The sequence below is a fragment of the Pseudorca crassidens genome, chromosome 18, assembly GCF_039906515.1.
Source record: "Pseudorca crassidens isolate mPseCra1 chromosome 18, mPseCra1.hap1, whole genome shotgun sequence".
In the NCBI taxonomy this organism is placed as follows: domain Eukaryota; kingdom Metazoa; phylum Chordata; class Mammalia; order Artiodactyla; family Delphinidae; genus Pseudorca; species Pseudorca crassidens.
The window spans coordinates 60,091,315-60,103,752 of NC_090313.1; the positions used below are offsets into that span (position 1 = coordinate 60,091,315).

Sequence of the window (12,438 nt, forward strand, 5' to 3'; positions counted from 1 at the left end):
CTCAAATCTACATTGTTGCCTCTGGAGGTGTTTGGCCAATTATTCTTCTTGCTAGTATCAGGTGTTGAGTTCTGTTTGCGATCTAAAGCTTCCTTGATTTTGAACACTTAGCCCCATTTTACAATGAAGGAAGGAAATGATAAATATTATAGAGGAAACTTTAAGGAATAGTTTTTAGAGACTTGTCCTTATAGAATTGAAGAGCTCTTAGAAAAAAGGAGAGGAAATAGCTGAGAAAGGGACAAGTTATCAATAACTGCACTTTGAAATCTAATTACGGACATTGGTAGTGGTGGTTGCTGACTGTTAGGGGTGTAAAAAGCCAGAATATGTTAAGCAAAGGTTTATTTATACTCAAGAGGAGACTGATAGACTGTTATTGTGGGAAACCAGTTCAGCTGCAGAAGCCAAATATGGTGCAGGTATGCACAGCAAAATGGCTGGTGCAGCAATTTGCCTGAATTCTGAGCTGCTTTAGATGCTCGCTGCTTCCTTTTCTTTTAGTTTTCTGAAGTCGCCTTTTACTTTCTCAAAGAATGGCCCTATTGTGTAGTGTGAAATGGATTGGTATAGTGTTCAAAACTGGTTCAAGATTGACTTGAAATGATGACTCTGTGTTTCTAGTTTTGCAACATGTAAGTTTTCAAATGATTGTCATTCTCAAGTTGTAGGTAGCAGAACTGCTTTCACAGTTAGATGTAGATGTGGACTCCCAGATTTTATGCGTATACATAAGGTCAATAGAATTTCTATCTAAAAAATTCATGTAACACATTAGTAAAGCTATATTTATAGAATTTATATTTACAGAACTAATGTTGGCCAAGATATCTCCAGGCGACTTAAAGCCAGGCTCTGGTTGTTGTTGGTCCTTGTCTCAGACACATGAGGATGGTGGGAATGAAGGGGGAGGGCTGGCCATGCAGGGGAAGTATTTAGTCATTTGAGGAAATGAGGGTGAGAAATTTTGCCATGGTGGGTTTTCAGAATGAAGCAAGCAGGAAAAAGGAAATAGTTCTCTATGGATATTGTTCACCGTTGTGTGTGGACATGAAGACAAGGAACAGTCAAGTGGCAAACACACACCAGAAAAAAATCACTCTGCCTTTAATGAAAGGTGAACAGCGTATGCAAAAAGAACATACAGCAAAATTAGGTGAGGTACCCTGTGCAAGAGGAAACTTATTTGGCTCAAGTAATATAACTGCTCTTCACTGTGGTTCATGTGCCGAAAGCACAGACAGTGTGATTCAAACAAGCAATATACAATAACTCCCGTGTGCTTGTTTATTCCCTTCCTTGCCTGAGACCTATACAGGGTGAGCCTGAGGTGCCGATACCATGAACCCTGCCCTGCTTCCTCTGTGCCCTTTAGAGGCACACTGTGACATTTTCTTAATAGGTTTGTGATTTCACATTATTATTTCTGTTCATTTTTGAAAACCAGTAAATAGAGATGATGACCCCTGGGTATTCATGTTTTCCCAGAGTAATGGTAGGATCTTGGAATTAGAGAAGATGGGAGAGAAAAGGTCGTTGGTGTGAGTTTTTTGTTGTTGTTGTTCTAGTTCTGGTTCTCCAGATTGGAAAGAGTTACTTGGTTTGTTTTGGCCTGAAACCAGCCTGGTTTTCCCCAACATGCCTCCGAATCGTCATCTTTAATTGGCTTATGTTTTTGACAAATTGAACATGCAACCTTAGTTTAAGAGTGGTTGAAATGTTAGCAGTTAGGAAATAAAATCAATAACTAAACCCTAATTAAGCTCTTTTTGGTCACCTCCCATTGCTTTGCTACGTCAGTGGTGTTGGGAATGGTTTAACCTTAATATATGGATTTAGTGTTGGGCTAAGCACTTTTGCATCCATAATCTCATGTGTCATGTTAGGTAGGTATTATTATCTATGTTTTATGGATGACAAAGTCAGAGAGGTAGGTGACTTACCTAAAGTTCTGTGGACGATTATGGCAGAGATGAGACTTGAACCCAGGTTTTCTAATTCCACAGTTGGTGATCTCTGTACCAACTGAGCAGGTGAATCTGTTATAGAAATCTTTCTATAAATTATTTTAAGTGAGTTCCATGTTTCATTATTAAGTGAACCCATTCACTTACAAAAAGGATCTATTCCAGTAGAATAAAAAACACATATGATGTCTGATAACAAAATCACGTGTAAGACTATAGCATGTTTTTATCATCACATACATTAAGGAAAATAACTTTCTGATAAACCAGTAATAAATAGTGTTAAATACCAAAATTAAGTCTGAAAGCATGGATATTAATAAGGAAGGCCATAGTCAAAATACATTAAAATAACACTCTCTAAAAGTGAAACCAGGGCTTCCCTGGTGGCGCAGTGGTTAAGAATCTGCCTGCCAGCGCAGGGGACATGGGTTCGAGCCCTGGTCCGGGAAGATCCCACGTGCCGCGGAGCAACGAAGCTTGTGTGCCACAACTACTGAGCCTGTGCACTAGAGCACGCGAGCCACAACTACTGAAGCCCACACGCCTAGAGCCCGTGCTCCGCAACAAGAGAAGCCACCGCAGTGAGAAGCCCGCGCACCGCAACGAAGAGTAGCCCCCGCTCGCCGCAACTAGAGAAAGCCCGCGCGCAGCAACCGAGACCCAACGCAGCCAAAAATAAATAAATAAAATAAATAAATTTATTTAAAAATAAATAAATAAAAGTGAAACCATGCAGAAGTGACTGGGTTTGTGAATTCCTTAATTTAGGACTTTTGTTAAGCGAGGGTAGCGCTCCTTGAAGAGGAATTTAGCCTGCAGACTTAGGCTATCAGAACTGTTCAGGTTATGATGAGCTGCCTTGTTTCACCCTGAAATGAGGAAACAGACCAGTAACTCTAGTAGGAAGTCATTCGGCCGAGAAGGAAGGAAGACAAAGCGTTAGCAGTAATCACAGGCTGGTGAGAGCCCGCTGCCTTCCGGCCCCGCCTCATTCCTCCTCGCGCCATCCTCCACCCAGCCTGAGCAGGGAGAGTGACAAGAAACACTGGGGAGGCCCTGCTCTGTGCTGGCAGGAAGGCTCAGGCCACCATGACCGAATCTGTAGTTTCTACTTCTGAATAAGTGGCCCTTTTCCCCCCGTTAATTTACTCTTTTGTAATGAGTGAGTTTAAAAAAATCTTTTTTTTTTTTTTTAAATATATTGCTTTCAGATGTGACTCCCAGGCTGGATTTGAAAATAAATGTTGGCCATTACCTGATCAGATGCTGTACGGTCTTATTTTTAACCATTGTTTCCTTCAAGGGCCTGTTCATAGTGCAGAGGGCTGCAGGACACAAGTGGGGGCCAGAGTGGTGGATTGTGGCCTGAGGCACTTACTTGCTTGAGAAAAGTTGCTGCCAGATGAGCAGTTTCAAAAAGCTTAGGCTGCTGTTGTGGTCTTTAGTGGGGAGAGGATTAAAGGGTGTGCAGTTTCTCCTCTTCTTTATAAATATTTGCTGGAGAGCTAATGGGTTTTTGTGTGCGTGTGTATTTCCTTTTTCTATGGGGGAAATTACCAGTAATACAGGAACATCCTGTGATAAAATATACAAAGTACAGGCTGAGGGAACGGATGGATGAAATAGAAGAAATGTGCCCCAGGCCTGTGGCATGCTGTATTATGACTCGTCCTGGCATCTCGATTTGCCTACAGGTGATTAACTACAGTATAGATAGAGGAATGTGTAGGGCATAAATAAATAGGCTATTCCATCAGCTGCTTTAATCATAAAAAGCATTCATCCCCATCAAAGAAACCGCAAATGCTTTCACAAGCCTAAATTTTATTTTAAATTAGTTACCCATCCTGAAGAACTGCGATGGGAATAATCCCATGTAATTTCAAATGCTCACGTGTCTGAAGGAGCAGAAGCTTCACTGCATTGCTTAAATGGTATATAGATGCTCTCCCAATGCCATACCTGCTAATCTGATTAGATGCCTGCATCGAGGTAGTGAGACTGGGAATACTTTACATCTGAGTTTCCAAGCAGAGAAACACAGGAAAGATCTCCAGCTGTAATTGTTGATTCTGTGGAAAATAGCGTAGAAATTTCTAAAAATGCTTATCTTTGTTCCCGTTATCCTCTCTTCCAAAGGAAGTTCAAATATGGCTCTAGAGTAAGAGGATTACCGTATTAACGTTTTAATTTAGCAGTCCTCGCTATGTGAAATTGTATATTAAGAAATATTTTAAACCACAAATGCCCAATTATTTACTTGCCACCTTTTAATAAACTGGGTTCTCCTTTGCAGAGGGAGTATCTCAGGAAACTTTTCTGGAGCTTGAAGAAAGCTGGCCCAGCAGGGCACTGGGAAGGCCCCCTCCTCAAGACCGAGGAGCCCTCCTACCCCCTCCTCAAGACCGAGGAGCCCTCCTGGCCTCTTGCAGCTGAGAGGGGGCAGCGCGAGGGGTGTGAGAGCACAGAAAGACAGCCTGATAGCCCTGGCTTCCCCTTCCACTGCCCCCAGACATCAGGAGAGAGTGTCAGGGCGAGCCCATTGCCCCTATTCTATCTAGACTGTTATCCTAACCAAGGGCAAGCTAAGAGCCAGCTGGTCCTTCCAGCACCAGGATACAACCTCCACCCTCAGGGCTCTCACTCTCCTTCCCCCTCTGCTGGACCCCCTGAGAGAAAGCTCTCTTCCTTCTGTGCCTTTTTGCAAAGAGCTTTCTTTTCACATCTGGGCAGGGGAGAGAAGACATGGCTCTACATTTTCTTGCTAGAGTATGGTTACCTGGCATCAGGCACCTGGTCACAGTGGTCACAGGGAGGCACCCAGGTTGGAAAGGCTATTTTGACAGCACAGCACCTGCTTTTTCTGAGCCCATCCGTTAGAGACACCCTTTCCTAATCAGATACCCACCTCCTCACATGGTAGGGTGAGGGAGTAAAACGTTCCACTGAACTATAACATATGTGTGGAAAAGTGCACAGATTGTAAGTGTACAGCTTCATGAATTTCCACACCTAGAAGCACCCATGTAACCAGTATCTAAGTGAAGTTTCTTTTTATAATGATATTTCTTCCCAAATTGTGAAAGTACTTGGTAGGAATTTTGGAAAATACAGCAAAGTATAATAAAGAAAATAAAATCCACTCACTGTACCTACTCCCCAAAAATGGCTACTGATAACATTTTGGTGTGTTTCCAGTCTAGCTGTCTGTTCTCATCTCTCACACACAAAGACATATGCACACCCACAGATACACACATGGTACCACAGCTTCCGAAGTCTCACACATGTGTGCGAATACACGCAGAAGTTCCAAATACAGATTTGTAGATATTTCACTGCCTGGTGGTTGGCTCCCTCAGCAGAATGGCTGAGAAAGAAAGGGAAACCGAAAACCATCTGTCTCCTTACTTGATAGCAGGAAAAGGGCTCCTTGTGGAGGGGAAGGTAAATAAATGGCCGATGTATCCTTGATGTGATTCGTAGATTTCATTTATCCGATATTTTCCTGTCTCTCAGTCAGCTAGCGTTGATGATGGGAAACTTAAAGATTTCTCAATGCGGACCATTAAGGAGAGTAGAGACCTTTTGGTGAAGAGCAGAGGTGAGGCCTGGGCTCACACTTTTCATGCTCCTCTGTGAAACTGAACCCCTCTTGGCTCCAACTTCACTTTTGCCAGAAGGCCGACTTTTCCTTTTTCTTTTTTAATTAGCTCTCTCACAGATAACCCAGGCAGAATTTAACCACAGAGCCTTGCTTTAACAAAAGGAAGCTGAATCAAAATGTTGGAAATGGGCCCGGTGGTTTTGTGAGTTACAGCAAAATGATCTTCCCCGTCACTGCTAAGATGGATGCGATGATGCTTCCTTGCGCTGGGCTGGTTGCTTTCGTCCTCGCTGAATCTCCCGCTCACGCTGTCAGAAAGGGAACAGTTGGCACCAGCTTCCCGTTGCTATTGGTGGTACAGCCTGTGTTGCCCATATGCTCTCGAGCTGGCCAACAGCTCAGCATCTTCAGGGGGCTTGATAGGGTCCCTTGTTGTGGAAAAAGTTGTTTCCCTCACAACTGCCTATGCCCCTCTTTTTTAAAAACTATTTTTTATTTTCTTATACACTTGGGATTTGCATTTTTATAAAAGTTTATCAGACTTTTTATATTTGCAAAATGTTTTCTTCGGTCACTCCTTTCTCCTTGTTTGTTGAAAAAACATGTTCACAAACAGTATGAAGTAGCCTGCCTGTTTACCAGAGTTCTTTTATTTCTTCGCAGTCGGAATCAGCTGTCCACCCTGCCGGCCTGCCTGTGTGGTCTGCCTCTCAAAGTCTTAATTGCAAGTAACAACAAACTTGGATCGCTGCCTGAAGAGATAGGTCAGCTCAAACAGTTAATGGAGTTGGTATGTTACTGATTTCTAAGATGCCCTTTTTGTTTGTTTACTAATTGTAGCCTATCAAGGTAGTCAGAAAGACTTTTTGCTCCAGTGGGTCAAGGAGGGGATCATGTCCTGTGGGAAGGTCTGTATATGATAGAGACATTAAGTGGGGAAAGGAATAATCATGGCTTTGCTGTGACAGAGTTCCTGAAATTTATAGGTTTCCTGTAGTTTACACTTCCTGAAGTTTTCAGGATTTACAGTTCCTGAAGTTTACAGATTATCCTATGGTATTTAGATCACTTTTTTTTCAGATTGCATAAATAAGTTTATGATACATTATGGATACACTGGCAAAATAATCTGCAAATAAGTTAGTAGGCCAAACTTTATGAATGTATATAATTAACTTGGAAAGAAGAGAATGCTCTGATTCTCTTAAGAATTTTAGGAACCGTTGCTCCAAATTGATGTAACTTTAAAATGTGTCCATATCCTCAGGGAGAAGAAAGAAGAACAAGTTATAGATAGGCAGAGTGGCTTGTAAGTATGTACCTGAGACCGAGATGTCAGCTCCTTCACTACTAATTGAATTACTGACCTTGTTTCTAAAATGGGAAAGAATGAGTTCTTTCTGTACTTCTGTTGAGCTAAAGATATCTTGGGTGAATGAAGAGTCAAGAATGAGCAACTGGTCTAAACAATAATAGTCATAATTTATCCTCCAACAAGCATTCTTCCGTACTGCCCTTGTGTCCAGCACAAAGCTGGATGTTGTGATTACAGCCATGAAAAGGACATAATACCTTCCTTCAAGTAGACTCCAATCTAGAACATTGATGGCCAATAACTTTTCTCTTGTGTGTCAGTTCCAGTTAATTTTTTTCAGGGCCACCTGGAACACTGGGGTGGTGGCTTGTGAGGCCCAGATAAAGAGTGCTGTGACTCTATGGTCATGTGTTCATCGGGAATTGGCTCTGAAAGTGACAGCCCCCATGTCACATATGTATCCACTTTGATTTTAGGACAGAAGTGAGTAATTTCTGTATAAAGGCAATAGGGCCCTAAAAAGAGTACCTATTTCAGGATGGCAGTATCTGAAAGCCATTCCAACTAGCTCACACCAAGAGTTGGGATGAGTCATAAGGAGACAGGGGTCTTCACATCCCTAGCACCATGACATCTGGTCAGGGATCGTGAGTGACTAGAACAAGGTACTGGAAAGTTGTCAAGAAGCACGGAAGCCACTGGTTTTCTTGCTCAGCTTCCTCCATACAATGGAGAGGTCGCCTAGCCCATAGATCCCAAGTTTAAATGTCCCCCCAGATAAAGCACATGGCAGGACCTCCTAGCATGTCTCAGCCTTGGTTTCTGAGTGAGAGAGGCGAGACCTGGTTCCAGCGTCCTCTCCTGACTTGGTCAGTGATGCCCAAGGCACGTGGTCACATTGCCTGGACACGGCGGTTCGGCTGCCACCGAGAGGGGTGATTCTGCAAGAAGTCAGATATTAATTTGGGCAGACACCCTCCTCTCCACAGTCTCTATTACAAGAAGTAAGTGCATGGTGTAGGAACTGATTGATTGATTCAGTCTTGGGGTTGGGGAGGGTTTGTACAGGAAGAGACCTTTGAGAGGCGCCTTACATAAGTCCATGTAAGGGACAGAGGAGGCACTCAAGAGAGAAAGGACAGCTTGTGCAAAGGCCCGACAGCCCGGGAGTGCACGGCATGCCTGGGGAGTGTGAAGCAGTGTGATCCCATTGAGGCTGGGTGGAGTGAGGCTGGGCACTGCACCCTCGAGGCCACGGCTTAGATTCAGGCCATCATCACCTCCTTCCCAGAGTGTTCAAGGCCCTGCTGAGTCTGGCCCCTGCGTACCTCTCTAGGTTCATCTCTTGTCCCTGGCCCCTTTACCCTCTGAATTCCAGCCTTGTTCATTTTCACTTCTAGACTTTTGAGCACATCACTCTTTCCACAAGGACTGATTCTTCCTTCTCTTCTTCTCTTGGTCAGTTCTTAGCCAAGGTAGATTTCACTTTCTCCAGAAGCCTTCCCAGATCCTCCAAGCCAGGGTTGGGTGCTCCTAAGGCCAGCACCCTCTACGTATCACTGAATTTTCAGGGAACCACATTTGTCTTCTCACTTGGCGTTCTCCAGGCCAACACCTGCTACACCTTGAAAGCTGATTCAGGACCAGAACTGGGTGTTACTTGCTGTTTTATCCCAGTGCTTGGCACAAGATAGATGCCCCCAAAAATGTTTGCTGAAGGCTGCTGTCAAATCGTGGACAGTGGACCAAGGAGGTGGCTTGGGACCGATTGTGAGGACTCCCAAGGGCCGTGCCAGTGAGTGGCGACTCTGTCTTTCAATCCAAGTTAACTCAGAAGGTTCCATTTTAACTGATTCTGGAAAACAAAAGATATAGCAAATAACACTTCGGATGAAACTGATAGTTATTTGCTTTTTAAAAAAATGCTTCTTTCAGGAGTGTGATAAACCCCCAAATCCGGGTTTGCTAGAGTTTGGATTAGGTCTTGCAAACACTGTATGAGTACAGCGTTGGTGTTTTTCCACTTGTCGGGCTCCTGCGGAGTGGATGTGTGGCACGTCGGTGAAGTCAGCCTTTGGCAGCCGTAATGTGTTTCTGTCCCGCTGCACCCTGGGCTTAAGCTGACAGCGTGCCACCCATGGGCTGTGCTGCTACAGAGCAGCTCATCTGCTAATAGGTGGGGCACGTGCTGAGCCCTGCAGCCAGCCCCACACGGGGCAGGGCTTTCCTCAAATTCTCCTGTCAGCTGCTGGTGGCAGGCGGCAGAGGTAGAAGAGCACTGTCTCTAGGCTCGGGGCACATGAGCTGCTGGGTGGCTGTAAGGGATGCCCTGGGCTTTTCTTAGGCCCCCATCTGGAGCTCAGCTCTAGGGAAGCTGCTTTGCCTCCCGGCTCCAACACTGCCATCAGCCTGTCCTGTGTCTTTTCTCCACCAGCAATAACTCTTGCACACTTGAATCCTAGAATGTTAAAGCCACAGTGGTTTTAAAAGACGTCTAGTGCGGGACTTCCCTGGCGGTCCAGTGGTTAAGACTTCGCCTTCCAATGCAGGGGGTGTAGGTTCGATCTCTGGTCGGGGAGCTAAGATCCCACATGCCTTGGGGCCAAAAAAACAAAACATAAAACAGAAGCACTATTGTAACAAATTCAGTAAAGACAAAAAAAAAAAAAATGTTCTGCATCAAAAAAAAACCCAATCTTTAAAAAAAAAAAAAAAGGACGTCTAGTCCAAGCTCTCAACATCTTACAAAAGAAGAAACCCAAGGCAGAGAGACAGTGAGCGATGCCCAGAGGGTCGGTCACCCTGGCGTAGCTGATTTACAACCCAAGCAGAAACACCCTCACCCAGCACTGTCCCTCACCCAGCACATGATGCAGACAGCAAATGTCATTAAAAAAATTTTTTTTTGATGTATTTTTTTTAACATCTTTATTGGAGTACAATTGCTTTACAATGGTGTGTTAGTTTCTGCTGTAGAATGAAGTGAATCAGCTATACATGTACATACGTCCGCAAATCTCCTCCCTCTTGGAGTATAGTTGATTCACAATGTTGTGTACTTTCTGCTGTACAGCATAGTGAATCAGTTATACATATACATATATATATATACCCCCATTCTTTTTTAGATTCTTTTCCCAAATAGGTCATTACAGAGTATTGAATAGAGGTCCCTGTGCTATATAGTAAGTCCTTATTAGTTATCTATTTTATATATAGTAATGTGTATATGTCAATCCCAATCTCCCAATTTATCCCTCCCCGTCTTTCCCCGCCTGGTAACCATAAGTTTGTTTTCTACATCTGTGACTCTGTTTCTGTTTTGTGAATACATTTATTTGTACCATTGTTTTTGAGATTCCACATATAAACGATATCGTATGATATTTGTCCTTCTGCAAATGTCATTTTACAGGTACTAGTAGCCACATTAAAAAAAAACAGAAGCAAATGAAATTCATTTTAATAATATATTTTAGTTTACCCTAGATAGCTAAAATATTATTTCAACATCTCTACAAAAAAAATTAATGAGATATTTTGTAGTCTTTCTTTCCTACTAAGTTTTTGAGGTCTTCCACTGACACAGCACAGATTGGACTAGCCACATTTCTCCTGCTTAATAGCCACGTGTGGCTGGTGGCCACCCTACCAGACAGGGTAGCTCTATAGCTTGTGTTCTTCCTGCTCTATGGGCAAGTGTGACCTTCACAAAAAGCATTTATTTGTGAAGTTGGTGAATATTTAATAACTTGCCATTATTTAACCGCAAGGGATGACTGGCCTTGCTTAAGGTCACAGACTAAAAAAGATTAGTTTCCATCCATTCTTATTTATTTTTCATATCTTTTTGCTTAAAATAGTATTGATACTACAGGTAACCATGTCAGATGAGTTTTAGCTATCAATTGGAAAAAAAATTCCCTGCAGAGCCTGAAGTAATTCTGGAATTGCGTAGGAGTCTCCTGTTTTGTAGTTACATAGTAACCAACTTGTTAAAAACATTTGGGTGCTCCCCAAGCACTCAGAGTACCTTCAGTCACGTAGCGCTGATAAAATCTCTCAGCTTATTATTAGGCTCTGAGCCCTGTTGAACTATTTTGGTAGAAATATTTGAGAAATTTTCACATCAGACTCAAAGAGTATCCTAAACTGAGTTGTAAACTCTCTTCTCGTCCAAGTATGAGCGAATGTTCCAGAGTCGTCATTCGCTGAAAAAACAAAAACCAAAGCACCGTGGCCATCTGCAAGAAGGGTGCCCTCTCTAATTTTTGAGAGGAGTTGGATTTGGAAAACAGTATCTTACTTTTTGAATATATCACAATTATCTAAGAATCTTAAAACATAAAGCATTGCCATTTAGTGATTGTGATGGCGCAAAGAGTATGGACAACCAGTGTTTCCTCCTTCCATGAAGACTTTCATTAAGTAACACTTCTGAGACGTCTTTTCTTGAGTCCACAGGAGAGGCGAGGATATACTTCCACATTGTTTCGGGTGCCGGAGAACTTAGGGGAACCTAAGCTCTATGGAGCTGCCCCTCAAGGGTCATTTCTGATGAGAATGATCTAGAACTTTCTGACCTCCTCAGCTACTTTGAATTACTTCTGTACCGCTTGTCTCCTTAGAGCTGTAGCTGTGTGTCTGTGTTGCTTTGTAAGTCTTTGTATCTGCATGTTCTTTCTATCCAGGAAAGAGATAAAGCACTGGCATTTACTGAGCACCTACTGTATGCCAGACACTCTGCTGAGTACTTGACATGTGTTCTATCATTCGACCTTGACAATAACCCAGCAAGGAGGATATCCTGTCTACCTTGCGCAGACAAGTGTGGGTTTCAGGATTACTTACCCAAAGGGCGTGGGGCCATGACGTGGTAGAGCTGGAGTGAAAACCAGGTTAGTCTGTTGAAAGCCTAAGGCCTTTCTGCAGTACAATGCAGCTGTGCTCACTGGGTCCTCATCTAGATCGTTAAGCCTCTCGTGGAGAGGAGCCATGATTTCTTTCTGTGTAGTTGCCCTATTTCAACTTGGAGTGCTTTTCCCATTCAAGTTGGGGCAGGCCGGGAGAATGTTACAGAAGTAGGGTGTGGTACAAATGGACCGTGTCTGTCTGAGAGTTCCCTCACTGAAGAACCTCAAGCCAGGCACCAGGGTCAGCAGACTTCTCTCGGGTTGACGAAACCTCATTTTACTCATAAAGACAGTGTCAGCATCCTGGAAACATGCTTTTTGTGTTTTTTACTTGTCAAATCATACCCGAAGGATAAGGTGTGTTAAATATTTGGTAAGAAATACTGTATGAATGCCATGTTATAATTAACAGATGGCTCCGAAGAAGACTGGCACACTAAGGAAGAACACAATAAATTTGAGAACCTTTTATGGGGCATTTGCCAAAGGTCTTAGAAGTTTTCTCACCAGTTCTCTGTACGTGCTGACACACTGGGGTCCATCTCTGCTTTGGTTTTTCTCAATTCTGCCCTCTTCCAACTCATGCCATGTGTGAAAATTGTGTCTTCCGGCTCTAAACTTCATATAAGAGGA

At 43.2% G+C, this 12,438-nt stretch overlaps 1 protein-coding gene across 7 annotated transcripts in view; it reads left to right on the forward strand.

Annotated features, from left to right (window-relative positions):
* Window positions 1-12,438, forward strand: part of LRCH1 (leucine rich repeats and calponin homology domain containing 1) — a 189,826-nt gene that overhangs the window by 106,290 nt on the left and 71,098 nt on the right. For all 7 annotated transcript variants that reach the window (XM_067712990.1, XM_067712992.1, XM_067712993.1 and 4 more), the window contains exon 3: window positions 6,241-6,367. In XM_067712990.1, the coding sequence (XP_067569091.1) occupies window positions 6,241-6,367 (127 nt within the window). The remainder of the gene's footprint in view (window positions 1-6,240; window positions 6,368-12,438) is intronic.